Genomic DNA, 20,900 nt, shown 5'->3' with positions numbered 1-20,900 from the left:
TCCTGGAGAACCTACTCCTTCCTTTGCCAGTGGGTTCTGGGTTAGTGCTAGCCAGCCTGTTATGGCAGCCTCTCTTCTTGCCCACAGAGTCCCCCACCCCTGGGCTTCCAGGTGGGCATGAAGCTGGAAGCTGTTGACCGCATGAACCCGTCCCTTGTCTGTGTGGCCAGTGTGACCGACGTGGTGGACAGCCGCTTCTTGGTGCACTTTGACAACTGGGATGATACTTACGACTACTGGTAGTGGGAGGGCCCAGACTTGGCTGGGGTCGGTGGAGGGGGCGGGGGGCGGTGGTGGTGAGGGGATGGTGGGTGCAGGAGGCAATACTTTCAGACCTCAGTCACCATGTAACCCCAACCTGGTCCTGACATTGATATTTGCTCCGGGGCATCACGGACTGTCCTGTGGCTTTGATCTATATCATAAGAAATACAATGCAAAATTAAATGTTTCATCCTAAAAATACCAAGGTTAGGATGAGCAAACCTGTGATTCATGATTTTCCCTTATACGTTATGGTAGTCTTAGAGTTTGTAGTTAATGCTACAGTTTTCTGACTTCATCAGCCGTCTGTGTAGCTCTCACTAAGCAGTAGAATGAGGTTGGGTGCTGGAGCTGTGCTGTCATAGGCCTCAAAGTGTCACTTGGGACAGTGAAGTATTCTTGGTTTCAGGTGTGATCCCAGCAGCCCCTACATCCACCCGGTGGGCTGGTGCCAGAAGCAAGGAAAGCCCCTCACCCCTCCACAAGGTGACCCTGCAGCCTGAGCAAATGCCCCTTTCCAGGCCTGACCCCACAGCCCTCCTCCTGATCCCTTACCTCAGTAGCTGGGTCTTTAGGGTCTGGGTGAGGGGACAGATGTATCCTGGAGCCTCATCGTCTTTGCCTGGGAGTTGAGAAACCTTTGATTTAAGGAGAGACCTGTCAACCCCTGACCTGTTGAGGTTTAAAGGAAGAAAGTTAGACGACCCCCCTCAGCAAGGGAGCAGGAATCCAGAGCAGAGAAAGTGTGTCCTTTCCTTTCAGAGTATTACTCTGATGCACACACAGGAGAGGTTCAGACGGGGCTGGGCTTGAGCTGGAGCAGCAGGACCAAGAAGGGGGAAGGGGGGGCCAGCGTTCCCAGACAGCCCTGTGAACTGCTTGGTGATATGCTTGGTTCCGGCTAGCACCCTTCTGCCTCAGGAGCCCCTGCCAGCAGCTGGCGCTGGTGGTGTTGGGGGGATTGTACCCTGTCTGTTCTCCGGGTCCTGTTTGGGGAGAAAGAACTTCCCTAGTGTGCCACAGTGCCTAGACATTGCTCTCATCCTCTCCTCTAGACTACCCAGACCCTGACAGCTTCTGTTGGGAGAAATATCTGGAAGAAACCGGGGCCTCTGCTGTGCCTACCTGGGCCTTCAAGGTGGTGAGTCAGCTTTCTCTGCCCCCAGAGCTGACCTCTGGGAAGGCATGGAGCACTTGGCCAGCCACATGGAATGGAGGCCAAGTGGAGTGCTCCCCCTTTGGCAGGCCACAATTTCCAAGTCACAGCAGTTGGGCTCCTTTCTTGGGGCCTCAGCTCTACTGAGCTAGGCCTTGGCCTGAAGGCTGCTGTCCCCCTGCAGCGACCCCCACACAGCTTCCTGGTCAACATGAAACTGGAGGCCGTGGACCGCAGGAACCCAGCCCTGATTCGTGTGGCCAGCGTGGAGGATGTGGAGGACCATCGGATAAAGGTGGCTCCGGGCCCCTCAGGCCAGGGGAGTGGACAGGCTGTTTGGGCAGGAATTCTGTGGACTGGTTAGAGGTCAAGGGCGTGGCATGAGTCAGACATAAGGGAGGCCACAGGTTGTGGGAAGGGAGCTCTACATTCGAGGTCGAAGATCTGGGGTCAAACTTTAGCCTCATCCAGAGTGAGCTTGGGCAAGTCATTTCCCCTCTCTGAGCCTATAAAGTGGGCCTAATGATCCTTTTCCTGTGTGTGGATTGATGGGAGATGCCAGTAACTTAATGAGTGAAGCCCTTGGAAAAAGTGGTGGTGGAGGTGGATTCTGGTGAGGTTGGTGCCTTGGTTCTTCCAATCCAGGATCTTGCTTCTGACAGGCCCCAAGGACGTGGAGAGCCTTCTGGAGCCTGGAGGTCCTCCTGGCTGAGCTGGGCTCATGAGGAATACCTGACCTCCAAGGGCCTTTCCTCCCCAGCTCCACTTTGATGGCTGGAGTCACGCCTATGACTTCTGGATTGACGCCGACCATCCCGACATCCACCCTGCGGGCTGGTGCTCCAAGACAGGGCATCCTCTGCAGCCTCCTCTCCGTGTGTACCTTTCAGACCTTCTGACCCTTCTCCTACTGATGTCCACCTCAACCCCACAAGCTCTGACAGTCCCCTTCCTGCAGCTTGCCCAGGGGATTCTGACTGTGCACACGTGAACCCTAGTGCCTACAGTGAGCTCTGGAATCCCGCATTTCCCCTGCCTCAGCAGTCTCTGCCACACTGAGCCGTTGTTGGGTTTAGGGTACTGAGATGTGCAGGGCGAGCTCGCTTGGGAGCATGTACCTAGGAAGGAGTTATGCACCCAGGGAGTTCTCTCAGCATCCACCAGAGCCACACAGAGCAGACATTATGTTTGCTGAGGAAACCAGGTTTCTTTAAATAAAATCCTGATCTCTGCAGGTAGGGTTGGAGGTCAGGTCACTGCACCACTCAGTTCCAAGTCACGTCGGGTATTGATCCTTCTCAGTTATTCTCCAAATCTGAGTAGGGTCTAAAGAAAGTTACTAACGCCTTGAGAATGAAACAGGGAAACAGAATAACATGAACCTATCTGATGCAGCTTCTCAGGTACAGCTGTGCCTACACCAGCTCTGAGTTGATCTTCTCCCAGAGGGTTTTCCTTCTCTCAGGGGCAGAGATCATGGCCTGAGGTTTGAACAGAGTGTATGAGAGCCAAGCCCTCATTCTCCAAAGAGGGGCAGATACCCAGTAGCAGGAAATGATGTCACAGTCTAGGTTAGGGCCCCTGTAGCTGAAGAACTTGCTCCTAGTTCTAACCTTCCCCCTGGAAACTGTTCCTTCCCTGCCCTCCATCCCCTCATCTCACACCACCACCCCCGCCAAGGACGTTGTGCTGACTCTTTTCTTCCTGCTGCCCCAGGACCCAGAGAGCCCAGCTCTGCCTCCCCTGGGGGCTGTCCCCCTCTCAGCTATCGGAGCCTGCCACACACCAGGACCTCCAAGTACAACTTTCACCACCGGTGAGTGAAGGGCCCCTGCTGAGACCCCCAGGCCTTGTTCAGAGAGGGGCTCTTTGAACCTGCTGTGTGCAGCCAATCGGGATTCACCAGGACACTCTCCCAGTGGGGCCAGAGTTGGGAAGGGCTCAGTGGGAACAAGCATATTCAACCCAGCTTATGCCACCTTCTTCTTCGCTTCCCCAGGAAGTGCCCCACTCCTGGTTGTGATGGTTCTGGTCACGTCACAGGCAAGTTCACAGCTCACCATTGCCTCTCAGGCTGCCCACTGGCTGAGAGGAACCAGAATCGGCTGAAGGCGGAGCTGTCCGACACGGAGGCCTCGGCCCGTAAGAGGAACCTCTCAGGCTTCTCCCTAAGGAAGAAGCCTCGCCATCATGGCCGGTGCGGAGGGCAAGGGTGCAGGGCCTCGTGTCCTCTTGGGCCAGGCCAGGCACTGATTCCCTGCCACGGACCCGGTCCCTCTCTCTCCAGGATTGGACGCCCTCCAAAGTATCGGAAGATCCCGCAAGAAGATTTCCCAAGTAAGTCCTGGGTCATCTACTCCCATGCCCTCCACAATATGTTCACAGTGAGTGCTTAGCAATTGGTGGGATGAGTCACTAGGGGGACCTAGAGGGGGCAACTGGAAGGGAGGCCTCCTTTTCCTCTCGGGCACTTGCAGAGCATAGAGTAGCGACAAGAACACAGGGGTGACCATGGGTTCCAGTCCCGCTTCTCCTGTGGCCTTGCTGTGGTTCTGCAGAAGGGACTCTGAGCCTCTTTGGGCCTCTGGTTCTCCACTGTGCAGCAGAAGGATGCCCCCCAGCCCCGTTCCCCTGGATTCTAGGCCTCCTAGGAGGGAGGCCATGGCTTTCACTTTCTAGCTGTGTGACCTTAAGCAAATCGCTTCATATCTCTGAGTCTCAGTCTCATTTGAAGATATGAGTAATACTTTCAAGTGTCAAGTACCTGAAATAATAGTAGTTACCAGTACTGTTTACTGAGCACCTACTACGGGCCACGCACTGTTGCAGGTGCCATACGTATACTATCGTTGACCTTCTCAGGCATCCTGTAATGTGGACGGCATTTTCTTCTTCTGAGAGAAGAGGAACAGGAGGAGGCTCAGAGGCTGAAGCCGCTTGCCCAAGGTCATTCGGCTCATAAGGGGCAGAGCTGGCATTCAAACTCAGAGCTGACTCCTGCTCTGTGCTGCTGGCGTAACAGGCCAGAAGCACCTAACCCAGATGTCCGTCCACCTCTCGGTCTCCTTCGCCTTAGCTTGGGCTCCACAACCAAGTGTCACAGACTCGGTAGCTTACACAACAGAAATTTATTTTCTCACACTTACAGAGGCTAAAGGTCCAAGATCAGGTATCTGCTAATTTCTCCTGAGACCTTGCTCCTTGGCTTGCAGGTGGCCGCTCTCTTGCTGAGTGTGTCCTCATGTGGTCTGCCCTGTATGCGTGTGTCCTCCCAGTGTCTCTCTACATGTGTTCAAGGACCCCCCGATTGGAGAAGAGCCCACCCTAACAGCCTTGTTTTAACTTAATCACCTGTTTAAAGACCCATCTCCAAATACAGTTGGCCCTTGAACAACAGTGACTTGAACTGCACACAGTCCTGTAAAAGTAGTTTTTCATGATTTTCTGAATAATGTTTTCTTTTCTCTAGCTACCTTTGTTGTAAGAATACAGTATATAATACATATGACATACAAAATATATGTTAATTGACTGTTTATGTCATTGGTAAGGCTTCTAGTCAGCTGTAGGCTATTAGTAGTAAAGTTTTGGGGGAGTCAGAGTTGCACATGGATTTTTGACTGCGTGCGGTGTTGGTGCCCCTAACCCCCACATTATTCAGGGTTAACTGCACAGCCCCATTCAGAGGTACTGGGGGTTGGGCTTCAACATATGCATTTGGGGGAATACGGTTAAGCCCATAACATGCTCCAAAGGGAGGGACAAGGTGACTGAGCCTTCCGTTGGGTGACAAATTCATCTTACATCTTCAGGACAGGGCCTGGGGTGCCTGGTGGTTCAGTCACTTAAGTGTCCAACTTCGACTCAGGTCATGATCTTGCAGTTCGTGGGTTCGAGCCCCATGTCAGGCTCTGTGCTGACAGCCTGGAGCCTGCTTCAGATTCTGTGTCTCCCTCTCTCTCTGCCCCTCCCCCGCTCACACTCTGTCTCTAAAAATAAACAAACATTAAAAAACTTTTTTGGTTTTAGTTCAGCACAGAGCCTGATACACGGCAGGAGCTCTAGGGATCATGCCTTATTTGAGTTGAATGCACACCGTGTTAAGGCTAGAAGAGACCATGAGAGATAGCCTGGCTCATTGCAGTTTCTGGGCAGGACTTAAGGTGTTCCGGTTCTTCAGGAACAGTCTCTGCAACCCAGATGATCTGTAGCATGGTGGTTAAGAGCACAGCCCTGGACTTGGGCAGCCATTTATAGGCTGTGAGACCTTGGGGAGGGACCCCCTGTCTGAGCCTCAGCTTGCTTATCTGTGCAATGCTGAAAATATGCCCACCTCAAAAGCTGGTAGGAGGCTTCTCATTTAGAGAAGGTCAGGTAAAGGGCTTAGCACAATTATGTACTGGTATTATTAGCCTTGTCTATTGGCTCACCTCTTCTTGCTGCCATTCCATGCTGTCTCCTCCTGGTGGAAACAGACTGCACTTCCTGCAGCTTCAGGCTTGAGTGAGAAGGGGCTTGGCCAGCCTTCAGGCCCTCGGAGTTAGGACTTCTGAGGATGGGACTGCAGTGGGCACCTCTTCTACCCACCCAGGGGACATCTGGCCAGCTTCCCCTCCAGGGTCTGGCTCTGGCCACCAGAGGGCGTGTGCCTGTGCGTTCATTCCAAAAGTATCCTGAGAACTTGGGAAGCTAAATCTTTCCAGAGACTGAGGCTGTGGCCCAGAGAGGGCAAGGAACGGCTTACCTAATCATCATCATCATCATCATCATCATCATGCTATAGAATGTTTGTGTCCGCCCAACAAAGTCATATGTTGAAACCTAATCCCCAATGTGATGATATTTGGAGGTGGGGCTTTTAGGAAATGATCAGGTCAAGAGGGTATGCCCTCAGAAATGCGGCTAGTGCCCTTATAAAAGAGACCCCAGAGCCTTCCCTTGTTCCTTCCACCATATGGCAACACAGTGAGAAGTCGGCCATCTGTTAACCAGGGAGTGGGCCTTCACCATATAGTGTATCTGCTGGTGCCTTGATCTTGGACTAACCAGCCTCCAGAACTGTGAGGAGTAAATTTCTGCTGTTTATAAGCCCCAAAAAAAACAGAAGAACCTGCCCCTAGAAGGCTTGCAGTTAGATAAGACACCCTGACTGCCTGTGGAAGTTCCCATCCTGGGCTCCGGGGAAGAAGGATTAGGAGCAAAGCTCCCTACAGCCTCTCAGCCTTGTCCCTAACCTGGTTCCTGGAGAACCAGAAAGAGGACTTAAAACAGGAGGCCAAGGCTGTGGCCGGGCAGATGAAGTGTTTGTGGTGGTAACTGTCAGGAGAGATCCCGACTGTGCTGCAGGCAAGTGCTGAGAGCAGGTGGAGCCGGGGGAGCAGCAGGTCCTTCACGGTGCGGAAGCCTGGGCTGTTTGTGGAGTGTGGCCCAGAGCTTGGGTCTGATAAGCAGACATGGCGGCAGACAGGCAGGCCGAGCTACAGAGAGCAGCCCGTGGGGCTGTTGACAGGATCCCAGAGGCTCCGAGAGTGACTGGAGGTGCAGAGGAGTTAGGGTGAAAGGCTGAAGCTAAGGGCCAAAGGGGCGGGGAAAGCCGGTCTGTGATGAGCTGGGGGAGGGTCCCTGGGGAGGCAGCAATGGCAAGCTGCAGCCGTGTGTCTAGAATTAAAAGCTCAGTGAACAGGAGGGAGGCAGCTCTCTTGGACTGTGGGCAGACAGAGGCAGGGCAAGCCCCATGGGACAGTGGCCACATGACCCAAGGCCAGTCGAAGCTGGTAAGGTAGGCAGGGGCCAGGTGTGTCCAAGCCTGCAAGAGTAGACAAAGTCCAGGCAGGTGAGCTCCAGGCCTGGTCAAGTAGGAGGCCAAACAGCGTCAGTCATGAGATCATACAGCAGCTGAGGCTGGAGGCCAAGAGCCAGGACTACAGGAGCAGGTCAGAAAGCAGGGTGACAGGCAGGGTGGAGTCGGCGAGCGGGTCAGGGATCACCTTCTAGGTGCCGGAACAGGCTGGGGAGTGGGTGGGGGGAAGAATGGAGCTGGAGGCAGTGACAGACGCTTGCGGGGTGGGTTCTTACACAGAAGCACCCTGACTCCGCCAGAGTCAGGCAGGAAAAGAGGACAAACAAAACAGGCTTCTGCTGTCAGGGCTGAGCTTCTCGGATGTTGGAGGCCATCCTGCTACAAGGTATCTAGAGAACAGTCAGGGGTGCTACAGCACCCCCTTGCCGGGGCCCCGGGTGATGCAGCCTCAGAGAGAGAGAGGGCTGGGCGGGTCCTAACAGCTGACTCCTGAGAGTCTGTAACGCGAGGCGCTCACTTCACCAGGAGGAGTGGGCAGTGGCTGAGGAGTCAGATCTCCCTGTTGGCTGTGCAAGTCTCTCAGGAGGCCCTGGTCCCCCCTAGGGGCATGGGTAGGAGTGGGCCTCAGGGACCAGCTTAGTCCTCAGCGCCAGCCTGCCAGCCTCTGCCTCTGCCTTCAGCACTAGCTCCCGACGCCATGCACCAGTCCCTCTTCACGTCAGCCCTGTCGGCCCGCCCTGACCGCTCGCTGTCGGTGTGCTGGGAGCAGCACTGCAAGCTCCTGCCGGGAGTGGCAGGCATCTCGGCCTCAGCAGTTGCCAAGTGGACCATTGACGAGGTGAGAGCGAGGACCCCTCCCCACTCCTCTTCCCCACTTGGTGCTGTCACCACACCACACCCTGGAAGGAGGGTTCAGGAAAGGCCTTTGTCAGGCAGAGCAGGCACTGCACCTGACACTACCTCCCGCTCATCCCTCCCGTCCACAGCCCCTCCTGGTGCCCAGCAGGGGCCGAGACGTGGGCCAGCAGGCCTACCCCGGTGGGTGGGGAGAGGGACGTGCTGCTGGTTCACGTGGAGTCCAGCAGGAGAGACAGGCTTCCCCTGGGCCTCTCCTTGCTCACCCGGCACCAGAGACACAAGGATCCTCTTGGGCTAACAAGAAAAAGCAACACTGTCGAAGCCCAGAGAGCACCAAGTCCACCTGGGCCCGCCTCTCCCCTCCCCCCTCCCCCCAGCCCCTTGGCAACACGTCTTCTTTGGTTTCCAAGGTCTTCAGCTTCGTTCAGACCCTGACTGGCTGTGAGGACCAGGCACGACTCTTCAAAGATGAGGTGAGGTGAGGTACAAGTGCAGAGCGGGGACAGAAGGGTCACTCAGTGAGACGGCAGGGAGCAGGTGGCCTCACCAGCACTGCCTCCTCTGCTAGGGAGGGCCCTCTGTTGTCCGGCCTGTGGGAGACTGGTCACAGTGGCCCATGCCTCTGGGAAAAATCGGGTATAGGCCGTGGCCCAGCTTGTGAACCTGCTGTGTTCAGAGCGTCCTCAGGAAGGAAAATGCCTCCTGGAGACAGGGCTCCATTCACTCCTCTCTGCTCTCTGCCCAGCTTGTTTTCCAAACCTAGGCTTCACCAGGGACAGTAAGTTAAAGTGTGTCTTGAATGGCACAGGTATTGCCTTTTACTTCAAGGATCCTAACACATACTTAAAACTGAGACCCAAAAGCTTACCAAGGATAAGAAGCCATGAGTTGTACATAAAAGAACCCTAGCTTTGCAGACAGTGTAGATGTGAATCCCAGTTCTGCTGGTTTGAGCTCTTTATTGTCTCTGAGTCCGCATCTTCTTATCTATAAGATGGAAGTAGAGCGGGTATAACAACAACCTTGCAGGGCCATTGTGAGCATTGGAAATGGTGAACGGATCATTGTACCAGACTGTCTAGTATAACATATCACCACCATGCTGTAGAATAGTATATAAATCCTATCACTATACAAGAGTGCCTGATACAGTGGGAGCTCAGTGGTGGTTCTGACTTTTAATAGTTGTCCTTAAGTAAAGAACTTTACTGTGACTCTCCTAGTTTACACAATTTGAAACTAGAAGGGACTTTGGAGTTTGTTTAGATCTTCTTTCCAAAGAATACATGCATCCCCCTTCACCCAGCAGCATGTAGTCTCAGCCCCTCCAGGTCAGGTGCCCAGAAGAAAGAAGTCTGCTCCTCTTCCCCTAGAAGCTTCTCTTTATCCAGACCCAACACAGTCAGCCGTTTCTTCATAGTGTCCTTGTGTGGTGGAGCCCCCAGACTCCTCCCCATGTGGGGTGTGGCCTCGTGGGCTGGTGATCTTACTGTCACATATGTGTCCACAGCTGTACCCTGGTTTCAGATGCCTTGTGACCAGCACAGAACACACTGGCTGTGTTCTGCCCCCTCCTAGATGTTTTTTGATTTTATATTTAAAAGGATTTTATAGAGCAGTTTTAGGTTCACAGCAAAATTGAGAGAAACGTACAGATTTTCCATATACCCCCATCCCTGACATGTGCCCAGCCTCCCCAGTTATCACCTCCACTCAGAGTGGTGCACTTGTTATTACTGACAAACTGATACCTAGATTGTTTTTTCACGGATAAAAACATACATGGAACGAAAATGCACGCATCTTAAAAGTACAATTCCACAAGTGTTGTGAAATGTGTACACCCAGAACCCAGTACTTCAGTCAAGATATAAAACATTTCCATCATACCAGAACGTTCTTTCATGACCCCTTTGTCAGTCTCCGCCCTCATGGGCAACCACTGTTGTAATCTTTAGCACCATAGGTTAGTGTTACCTGTTCTTGAACTTCTTATAAATGGGTCCAGCTTCTATTCTTTGGTGTCTGTCTCTTTTCACTCAGTGTAATGTTTTTGAGGTCCATCCGTGTTATTGTGTATACTGGTGGTTTGTTCATTTTTATTGCTGAGTAGTGCTCCATTTTATGAGTAGCCCACAGTTCTCCTGTTAATGGATATTTGGGTGGTTTTCTTTTCCCCTAGATATGAACTATATATATATATATATATGTATGTATATATATATATATATATATATGTATGTATGTGTATATATATATATATATATATATTTTAGTAACATTTAAGTTTGCATGAGCTTTGTTACAGCCATATCAGACCAGTTTGGAGGTCATGAAAGTCCCCAAGTGCCTTTTATATCAATTATCCATTGTAGTCTAACCACATCTTCCACTTTGTTACTTGTACCACTGGGTTGTTTTTTTTTTTTAATTAACCTAATGTAAAACTTTACATTTATCCCTATTAAATGTTATTTTGTTGGCTTCATAGTCTCATTGTTTTAAATCTTGATTCTGTCATCTCTGATATTAATGAGCCTTTCCAGTCTCATACAACTTGTCGTTTGATAACTAAGCCTTCTGTGTTTTAAGTCACACCTTCACCACACGTGTTTAATGAAATAGAACCATGTGGTACCCTGCAGAGGTCTTCCTTTGGTGACAAGAGTCTTAAGTGCTCTCTGAGTGCATGTGTTCAGCCAGCCACAGAACCACGCAAGAATTTGGTCCTCGTCTCTCTCCCCAGGGCATCTACCTCATCTCTCAGTTCAGCATGGTCTGTGATACAAAAGCAATGGCCAAAGGGGGCAAAGGGTGGACTGTCAGCAACAAATGGAGTCTCAGTGGGGAGCAGGACCTTTGTGAGGGCTGAGGATGATCTTTTCCAGGACCTGGTCCACGGCATCAACTTCCCCAAGGAGGCGCATGCTCCAGGGAGTGGCCTTTGTCTGGCTGGACTGATGCATTCAGACACACGGGTCAAGAATCTCTCCAGCCGGGACACAGACCGGTCATGAGAGGGATATTTCATGAGTGAGAAGTTAGAGAGCAAAGCAGACAGATGGTCTTATGGGTAGTCAGCCTGTCCAGTCTGGCAGTTGGCACTGACGGCCCTAAGGAAAGTCTGCCCAGATTCAGATTAAATCACCTCCCTTCCTCTCTGCCTTCCTAACCCCCCTCTTAAGAATAATAGCTCATAGGTAATACTGTGTACCTCATAACTGCATCACCCAGACACACTCACAGTGTCTGCCTGTTTACTGTCAGCAGCACTAACACTCACCAGTGGGTTTATGGGGGGACCGCAAACAGCCAGTGTTTTGAGGCCACTGTCAGTGACGACTGAGAAGATATTATGCAAACACACATTGAAATCAGACCAGTCAACAGAAAGAAAGAGAAAGTGTATGTGTGTGAACATGGGGAAACCAGTGGATATCTCTCTTTCCTTCTCTGTCCCCATTGCTGTCTTCCTTTTTTCCTTTCTCCTTCCCTTCTCCTTTCTCCTTTTCCTTCCTCTTCCCGTCTCTGTCCTCCGTCCCTCCTCCCATATATCCTTTACTCCCTATTCTCTTTCTCCCTTCCCCACTCCCCATGGATACCCCACCTCTCCTTCACGCCTTGCCTTCCCCGCGGCCCTCTCCACCTTCTCCCTACTTTCCTTCCACCTCCCTCCCCCAACCCCTCAGATGATTGACGGCGAGGCCTTCCTTTTGCTGACACAGGCGGACATTGTGAAGATCATGAGCGTCAAGCTGGGCCCAGCCTTGAAGATCTATAACGCCATTCTCATGTTCAAAAACGCCGATGACACCTTAAAGTGAGTGGCTCAGGGCTGGGCTCTCCTCCAGCCTGAGCTGGGCCTCCCTCTGCAGCTGATGCTTCCTTCCTGACTTGAGTTCCTCATATCCCCCCCGCCTCTACTCCCAACACCCTCTACATCTTACCAGGGGTCCTCCTTCTCTCCGGGGCTGCTTCCTACAAGGTACGTGGGAGCAGAGGAGCCCTGGGGAATTTGGAGTCCTGGCTCCCGCATCCTGGGGCTCATCTGCCACCAGGCACACCAGTGAAAGTGTGACTGGGCTGGAGGAGCGTTACCAGTGGAGCAGATCGGAGGTGCCCTGCCTATGGCAGCCCCACACCTCCAGCTGACTTGTTTTATCACCAAAGGGTCTTTTTCTTAGCCGTTAAGGACATTCTGGTAGAATGGGAGGCCTCCCGTCAGAGGCTCATTTCTCTTTGGCATCTCTCCATGCTTTTCTTTCCTTGGCTCCTACCCAGAAGTGACCCTGCCACACACATCTTTACTCACTCTGCTGTCTGGTTTTCCAGGGCAGGGCCCATGCCATCACCCACCCAGACCACTGGCTCTTCCCTCTTGGATGGGTGAGCCTCAGAAGCATGTTTTCATAGGCCCACTGGGAGTTTCTGGCTGCCTTTCTCCCTTTTACCCACAAGTGGGGGATTCCAAGCCAAGATGCCTTTGTAAGCATGCCCAGTTCTGGATCGGCTAGCATTTTAGTGGCCCACGCCAAGTCCTGTTTCTAGCAGAATAGGTGATTAGAGCCTGTTTTACCTCTGCAGAAAAGGTCAAGGCTCCACGGATGTTCCCCATATACCCTTCCTCTATCAGGTGTGGGGAAGAGGCAGCTCAAGGGTATGTCAGAAAATCTCTGTCTTTGGCCAGAGGGAAAGCTCCAGCAGGCATGATGGTCCCCAAAGCTGGGCATAGCGTCCTTCCCTGCAGCCATGCATCTCAGCCAAGACATTGCCCATGGGGTGAGGGCCCCACACCTGCCAGGCCTCAGGCTGTGGGAATATGCCACTATGTCTAGCACACATACCTCATGACATCACATTCGACCTGTCCCTGAAATGTCTTGCTTTTGCGGAGTCTTACAAAGCCCACTTGCACTTGGGCCTTGGGAAGGCGAATTCCTCTAGCTTTGAATTCTCTGTGGCCCCTACCTTTCGTACCACCCTCCGTCTGTCCTGCACTGCCAGCCAGGTGCCTGCTGGGGCTCTGGGACTTAGACCTTTCTGTCCAAGTGGGGGCCTAGCCTCCACCGAGCCACTGCCAGGCCAGCCGGGGTGGGGCAGAGGCAGAGGGCCCAGCGGGAGCTGGCCCTACACAGAGGTGAGGAGCAACCAAACCACGCTTCTGTGGCCCCAGGTGCTGAGATGGGCCCGTGGGGTGCAGAGCCAGGCCGCTTCCCTCAGTCACATGGTGTGTGTGCACCTAGGGCACCCTTGGGAGTGTTTGACAGGTGCAGCTATGAGGCTCGATGCTGGGAAAACGTCAAGGGCTATTATTGTTAAAATATGAAGCTTTATCTTCCCCACAGAAGTGGGACACTCAAAGCTCTGTTGATTTCCTGCCACAGTCCAGTAGGAGACCCTCTCTTACGTGGGGTCACACAGCTTTGCCAGCACAGCCATTCAGCCACCCAGCTGAACTCCCACCTGGCTTCGGACGTTCCTTCCCTTCGGCCCCGAGAGGCAGCTCTGAGCACAGGCTTCCCGAGAGGAAAGTGGGCAGTCTCTGCCTCTGGCTGACACTCGGGTTTACGGAGGTTGCATTGCCCCCTTGGCCAAGAGTAAGGAGGAGCGAGTCTGAGCCTCTCTGACTTGGTTGCTTGGGTGGTGGCAAAACTCACCAGCTCCTTGGCTTTGCTCCTCTTTGAAACTGAGGAGAGATGCTCACTGGCTTTGTGGTGTGAAGAGGAGGCAGCAAGTGCTCACAGCTGTGCTGCAGGACCTCGCCTGTCCTAGCGAGTAGGCCTGGGACAGCTCTGCCATGTGGATCTACCAACCACACTTCTAGTGCTTGCCCACGGGAAGGGCAAGGTGGACTTAGGGCCTTGAGAAAAGGACCCCCAGGCTCTGAACTTTGAGACCTCAGCACTTTCTGCACCAACGTCAGATTCTTTGGGGAAAAAAAAAAAAAAAACCATAAAAAGAAGGAAAGAAATCTGCCCTACTGCCCCTTCACCCCCGTCCTGTCCCCAGACAAGATCATCGCACCTTGACCTGGGTGGCCAGTGAAGGGAGAGGGTTGGTGCCAGTGCCCATGCTATGTGCCTCTGCCCTGCTCTCCAGCAGCAGACACCGCTTACACTTTGGCCCCAGCAGCCGCGACCCGCCCTTGCCCAGCCCTGGCTTAGGGCGCTGAGGACCATTCTGTTTAATTTCTGAAGCAGAGAGAATGATCCCAGAGTTCGAAAATGAAGCCTGTTTGCACTTTCATTCACATGCACTTTGGTGGAATTGTTTTTGTACTTACCGTGTGTGTGTGTGTGCGTGTGCGTGTGCGTGTGCGTGCATGTGTGTTCTTTAAGAGAATCCTCTGGTTTAAGATAAAATGACTCTTGACTCTTGAGAGAGAAGAAGTTAAAACTGTGGTGTTTTGTCAGTGTATTGAAACAACATAAATAAACTTGGAACATCTGGATGATATATAGTCAGAGTCTGTTTGTATTTTCTTGGTAAAACATCCAGAAAACATGAAATGTATATCAATAGTGCCATCACTGAAGAGAATAAAGTATTCTTTTTGTTGTTAGGAGTCCTTATTCTATTTTAAAGATAGGAAACAAAGGATAAAGATAAATGGATATACTTGTCTACACTGAGAAATGTAAACAATGGGAACCCCCAAAGAATAGTGTGGAAAGGGCCTGATCCTCGACAGTTTAAAAATGGTCAAGGGCAGAAAATTCAATGAAGCCTCCAGTTTTTAAAATAACATCATACTTTCAGGTGGGGAAATGTCAAGCTGAATGGTTAGACTCTGTTAAGTTTCCCAGAGACTGAGCAGGTGGGAAAGTGGCAGAAATGCCCTGTTCGATCACGTCAACCCCTTTCTTGTCACTATCCTTAATTTCTTTGCCCTGCTGCTCTTCTAGACTACTTAGCTAGAGTACCAACCGTGGAACTGTCCAAAGCCCATCTTCTCCACACCTTTCCCGAGAGCTTATCTGACTAAGGGGATTGGTGCCATGGTTGACTGATGGTCTCTGGCTTCTGTGTGGAACCTCAAGGCTGCCCAGGAAACAGTTAGTTTTTTGTGGGAGTTATCTTTGATTTACCTTTTCATACTCTTCAAACATCTTGGGGTGCCTGGGTGGCTCAGTCGGTTAAGCGGCCGACTTCGGCTCAGGTCACGATCTCGCGGTCCATGAGTCCGAGCCCCGCATCAGGCTCTGGGCTGATGGCTCAGAGCCTGGAGCCTGCTTCAGATTCTGTGTCTCCCTCTCTCTCTGCCCCTCCCCCGTTCATGCTCTGTCTCTCTCTGTCTCAAAAATAAATAAAAAACATTTTAAAAAAAATTAAAAAAAAAAAACATCTTGCCCCATTACCTTCCCTGTTGTCTCAATACATGTGTTCATCATCTATATCACAGAGAAAATGAAAGTCATCAGGAGGAATACCTCCACCCTCCTGCCACTTCATCTGCCAATCTCCTCCCATCCATTTCCATTCTTACTTCTTTCCTCCCTATTATAGTAGAAGAGTTGATCCTTCCACTTGTAGAAGCTAGTCCTCTACCAGCCATGGCTGCTGTAAAAGGAAAAGAAACATTAAGAGACAAGAAAGGACTTTTGGAAATTTAAAATTGGTTGCAGAGATAATTCGACACATGGGTTGAAAGATAAAGTTGATGTTGCCCAGGAAGTGGAATAAGAAGACAAGGAAATGAAAAACGGGAAATAATATTAAAGGACTAGCTGGAGGTCCAATATACAACTTATAGGAATGCCAATAAAAGAGAACAAAGAAATTATATTTAAAAAAAAAACTTTTACTAAAAGGAAATTTCACAGAGTTGCAAGACTATAGTTACCAAGGTGAAAGGTTATACTGAATGCCTGAAACAGTGGGTGAAAAGGAATGACACTAAGCTACATTACTGTGAAATATCAGAATAATGACAACAAAGGATTTAAAAGCTTCCAGAGGGAATAAAACAGGTCTCATCCAAAGGAACATGAATCAATAGCATTGACCTCTCAACAGCAATGCTGGAAGCAAGAGAGTGCAGCAATGTTTTCACAATTCCAACGGAAAGTTACTTCCACCCTAGAATTCTGTACCCACCTGAGCTGTCAATCAAATGTGAAGGCAGAAAGAGCATTTTCAAACATACGTTTCAAACTTTTATCTCCTGTGAACCTTTCCTCAGAAAGCCACTGGAGGATGTGCTCCATTAAAATGAGAGAGTAAATCAAAAAAGAGGAAGATCCCCAAAATGCAAAGGCATTTCAGGGCATCTGGGTAGCCCTGTCCGTTAGGCGTCCGACTCCTGATTTCAGCTCACACTTTGTGAGATCAAGCCCTGAGTCAGGCTCTGAGTTGACAGCATGGAGCCTGCTTGGGATTCTCTCTCCCTTTCTGCCTGCCCCTCCCCCACTCGTGTGAACATGCTCTCTCTCTCTCTCTCTCTCTCTCTCTCTCTCTCTCTCTCTCTTTCTCTTTCAAATAAACATTTTTTTAAATGCAAGGATAGTTCAAAATAGTCAGTCTATGTATACACCACATTACTAGAGTGAAGGGGGGAAGAAACACAATCATCTCCATTGATGCAGAAAAGGTATTTGCCAAAATCCAACACTGTTTCACAAGAAAAACAGAAAGCTAGGAATAGAGGGGGAAGTTTCTCAACATGATAAAAGACATCTACAAAAAACCCCACAGCTAATATCATTCTCAATGGTAAGAGACTTTCTCCCTAAGATTGGAACCAGACATGGAAGCCCACTTTTCACCACTGCTTTTCATACTGGAAGTTCTAGACAGAGCAATCAGATAAGAGAAATAAATAAAAGGCACCCAAATTGGGATGGAATAAGTGAAACTATTCATGGATGACATGATCTTATATAAAAAAAATCCACAAGAGATCTGCCATAGCTGCTAATTTAAGCAAAATCACAGGGTATAAGATTAACACATGCAAAAATCGCTTGTTGTTTCTCTACCCCTGCAACAAACAATACAAAAAGGAAAACAGGAAAGAAACTCTACTTACAACAGCATCTAAAAAAATGAAATACCTAGGAACAAATTTAAAGAAGGAGGTGAAAGGCTTATATACTAAAAGCTACAAAACCATTGCTGAAAGAAATTTAAAAAGACCTACATTCATGGAAAGACATCTGTGTTCATGGGTAGGAAGACTTAATACTGCTAACATGTCAACACTACCCAAAGTAACCTATAGACTCAAACCCTATTGAAATGCCAATGGCCTTTTTTCAGGAATAGAAAAGCTGATCTTCACATCCATATGGAATAGCAAGAGGATCTCAAAAGCCAAAACAATCTTGAAAATGGACAAAGTTGGAGGACACAGATCTTCTGATTCAAAACTTGCTGCCAATATAATCAAAACTGTGATATTGGCATAAGGATAGACGTAAAGACCAATTGAATAGAATTGAAAGTTCAAAAACTAACCCATACATCTATGGCTAGTTGATTTTTTATTAGAATTCCATTCAGTGGGGGAAGAACAGTCTCTTCATCAACTGGTACTGGGACAACTGGATCTCCACTTGTGAAAAAATGCAGTTAGACGCCTACCTTATACACATAAAAAATGAACCCCAAATGGGTCAATGACCTAAATATAAGAGCTAAAACTGTAGAGGTAAAATAAAACATGGAGGCAAATCTTTATGACTTTGGAACTGAAGGTGAATTCTAGATGTGACACCAAATGCACAAGCAACAAAAGAGAAAACAGACAAGTTGAAGTTCATCAAAATGAAAGACTTTGGTGCATCAAAGGACTTCATCAAGAAAGTGAAAAGACAACCTATAGAATGGCAGGAAATACTTGTAAATTGTCTATCTGACAAGAGTTCAATATCCAGAACGTACAGAGAACTCCTAAAACCAAACAACAAAACGACAAATAACCCAAATAAAAAATGGGCAGAGGGCTTGCCTAGACATCTCTCCAAAGACTACCATAATGGCCAATAAACACATGATAAGATGCTCCACATCATTTGTCATTAGAGAAATGCCAATCAAAGCCACACAAGCTGCCACTTCACACCCACCAGGATGGCTGTCAGCATAAAAATGGAAAAGAATCATTGTTGGCAAGGGTGGAGAAGCTGCTGGCTGGAATGTAAAATGGTGCAGCCACTGTGGGAAACAGGTTGGCTGCTTGAGGAGGAGTTTGGTCCCTCAAAAAGCCAGACATAGAATTACCACATTACTCAGAAATTCCAGGTATGCACCTGAAAGATCTGAAAAGAGAACTTGTGTGCCACTGTTCACTGCAGCATTATTCACAATAGCCAAGAGGTGGAAAGGACCCAAGTGTCCACCGGTAGATTGATGGGTAGACAAAATGTGGTCTATCCATACTACAGAGTATTACTCAACCATAAAGAAGGATTAAACCCAGGGGCACCTGGGTGGCTCAGTCGGTTAAGCGTCTTGACTCTTAATCTTGGCTCAGGTCATGATCTCATGGTTCATGAGATCAAACCCCATATTGGGCTTCGTGCTGGCAGCGTGCTTGGGACTCTCTCTCCCATCCTCTCTGCCCTCCCCCACTTCTCAAATAAATAAATAAACATTTTTTTAAAAGGATTAAACAACATGGATGAACCTTGAAAACATGATGCTAAGTGGAATAAGCCAGGCACAAAAGGACAAATACTGCATGATTCCACTTAACAAGAAATATCTAGCATAGGCACGTTCATGGAGACAGAAAGTAGACTGGAGGTTACCAGGGACTGGGGCAAAGGGGGATGGACAGTTATTGCTTACTGGCCATAGAGTTTCTCTCTGAGGTGATGGAAAAGTCTTGTAAATAGATAACGATGATGGTTGTACAACAGTGTGAACGTACCTAATGTCACTGAGCTGTCCACTTAAAGATGGTTGAGGTGGCAAATTTTGTTGTATAGATTTACCCACAATTTCAAAATTAGGAAAGAAAGAAAACAGAAAGAGGAAGGAAGGAAGGAAGGAAGGAAGGAAGGAAGGAAGGAAGGAAAACAGAAAACATAGGTGTCCACGAAGTAGGACATCCAACAAGGAGAGAGATGAAGGGAATGTCCAGAGTGATGGGAAGGAAGGGCCAGGTTGACAACTGAACAAGTGTCCAGGTGAGAAGAGAAGAATGAAAATGTTCAGAAAGGATGAAAACAAAACAAACAAATGAATCAAAACTGCTGTATTATTGTATTAAGAGGATATTTTCAGCTCTATCAGAGTTTAAGAGAGAAGTTGTGTGTGTGTGTGTGTGTGTGTTTGGTGTGTATTTGATATTTCAAACCATCAAAGGAGGTAGTATTAATTAACTTTAGGAAACGCAGAAGCGTGAGTTTGGATGGGTGAGATCTAAAGGTTCTCGTTCCGTAGTAGAAAGGAGTCCACTTGATAATTTTTAAAATCATAAGGAGGAGGAATATCAGGATAATCATGCTATTTAGACACATGGAGATCAATTCCCAAGGAAGCAGCTTTTTAAAAATTTGAGGAGTGGGAAAGGACCTGATCTTTTTCATTATCCACCTCATAGTCCTATTTGATTTGGGGGGAATGGGGGAGAAGGGAGGGTGCAAGAGAGCGAGGGGCAGAGACAAAGTGAGTGAGAGAGAGACAGAGAGAGAAGTGGGGCTCACCCGAAGCGGGGCTTGTGCTCACCTGATGTGGGACTTGAGCTCACCTGATGTGGGACTTGAACTCGAGAACCATGAGATCATGACCTGAGCCAAAGTCAGATGTTTAATGACTGTGCCACCCAAGCGCCTGTCCTATTTGATTTTTTTAAACTTTTGTACATTCATCCATTTCTAAAAATCTTTTTTTCAGGAAGAAACCTGGGGCCCCTCTCAGGACTATGTGTGAACACTGGCCCAAAGGTCCTGTGCCCAGCTCATGTGAGTGACAGATTTTTCCCTACGAATCCCGTGGCCCTTATCCCCTCTGCCTGTGGATGAACCTGCAGGTGAGAGAAAGGGTGTGTGCAGGTGGAGGAAATGGTAGGAGTGTGGGTGGGGGCCAAGGAAGCACAGAAAAGTGGGCTGAGGAACGTCAAAGTGGAGGGAATATCCATGGACGTAGGTTCCCATTGGTTCAGTCTCTGGCTCCCCTTCTCATCCCTGAAAACATGTCTTTGGCCTTCATACCCAAACGACAGAGTCCGGCCAGCCAGAGGGAGAGGAGGGGACAGGGAGGGTGGCAGGGGAAGGAGGAGGAGGAGGAGGACAGAGAAGAGATGCACCCCTGCGGTGGCCTTGCTGCAGGGGTGGCCTGGCTATTTTCTGCAGCATCGGGGAGGGAAAGGCAAGTGGAAGCACTGCTGATAGCCATGTCAGTTGGCCCAGCTTTTTACACGAATTTGGTAGATAGGTCAAAATGAACCCAGCCCTCCCCCTGGACAGGAGTTTATCAGACAGAAACAGGAGTGCAAGGCCACAGGACATTAACACATCCGTGTTCTCCACGGCCTTGTTAGAATTATTGTGAAATTGGTAGCAGCTTAAATGTCCAACAGCAAAGAAATGGTAAATAGGGAACAAGGATACAGAAATTAATCCTACATTATACAATGTGAGGCAGATGGGTTTTTTTTAAAAAAACAACTGAATCTCTTTTTATTTTTAAATTTTTTTAATGTTTATTTTTGACAGAGAGAGAGAGACAGAGCATGAGCGGGGGAGAGGCAGAGAGACAGGGAGACACAGAGTCTAAAGCAGGCTGCAGGCTCTGAGCTGTCAGCACAGAGCCCGACGCAGGGCTCGAACCCACAGACCGTGAGATCATGATCTGGGCCGAAGTCGGACACTCAAC

General features: G+C 49.4%; 1 protein-coding gene and 1 long non-coding RNA gene across 21 annotated transcripts in view; one reads left to right on the top strand and one right to left on the bottom strand.

The window, feature by feature from the left end:
- The window catches only part of L3MBTL1 (L3MBTL histone methyl-lysine binding protein 1), a 40,188-nt gene extending 19,400 nt beyond the window's left edge, over positions 1-20,788 (top strand). For 5 of the 19 annotated variants that reach the window (XM_047853713.1, XM_047853708.1, XM_047853707.1 and 2 more), the window contains 11 exons: positions 88-239; positions 674-750; positions 1,320-1,405; positions 1,605-1,715; positions 2,181-2,295; positions 3,137-3,236; positions 3,420-3,757; positions 7,901-8,058; positions 8,489-8,551; positions 11,768-11,898; positions 13,424-14,534. In XM_047853713.1, coding sequence (XP_047709669.1) covers positions 88-239; positions 674-750; positions 1,320-1,405; positions 1,605-1,715; positions 2,181-2,295; positions 3,137-3,236; positions 3,420-3,757; positions 7,901-8,058; positions 8,489-8,551; positions 11,768-11,898; positions 13,424-13,634 — 1,542 coding nt within the window. In that variant the 3' untranslated portion in view covers positions 13,635-14,534. The other 14 variants (XM_047853715.1, XM_047853716.1, XR_007151081.1 and 11 more) reach the window with 13 other exon arrangements.
- Positions 10,121-17,671, bottom strand: LOC125162556 (uncharacterized). Of its 2 annotated transcripts, none has more exons than XR_007151083.1 (3): positions 17,661-17,671; positions 12,441-12,448; positions 10,121-10,256 (listed from the first exon to the last, which is right to left on the bottom strand). It is a non-coding gene; the product is annotated as an uncharacterized LOC125162556 (long non-coding RNA). The 2 variants fall into 2 exon arrangements; XR_007151082.1 differs by lacking the exons at positions 10,121-10,256; positions 12,441-12,448 and adding exons at positions 10,355-10,487; positions 12,943-12,948.
- Positions 20,789-20,900: the final 112 nt, after the last annotated feature.

The sequence above is a fragment of the Prionailurus viverrinus genome, chromosome A3 (assembly GCF_022837055.1).
Source record: "Prionailurus viverrinus isolate Anna chromosome A3, UM_Priviv_1.0, whole genome shotgun sequence".
In the NCBI taxonomy this organism is placed as follows: domain Eukaryota; kingdom Metazoa; phylum Chordata; class Mammalia; order Carnivora; family Felidae; genus Prionailurus; species Prionailurus viverrinus.
This window is presented reverse-complemented; position numbering and strand designations above follow the sequence as displayed.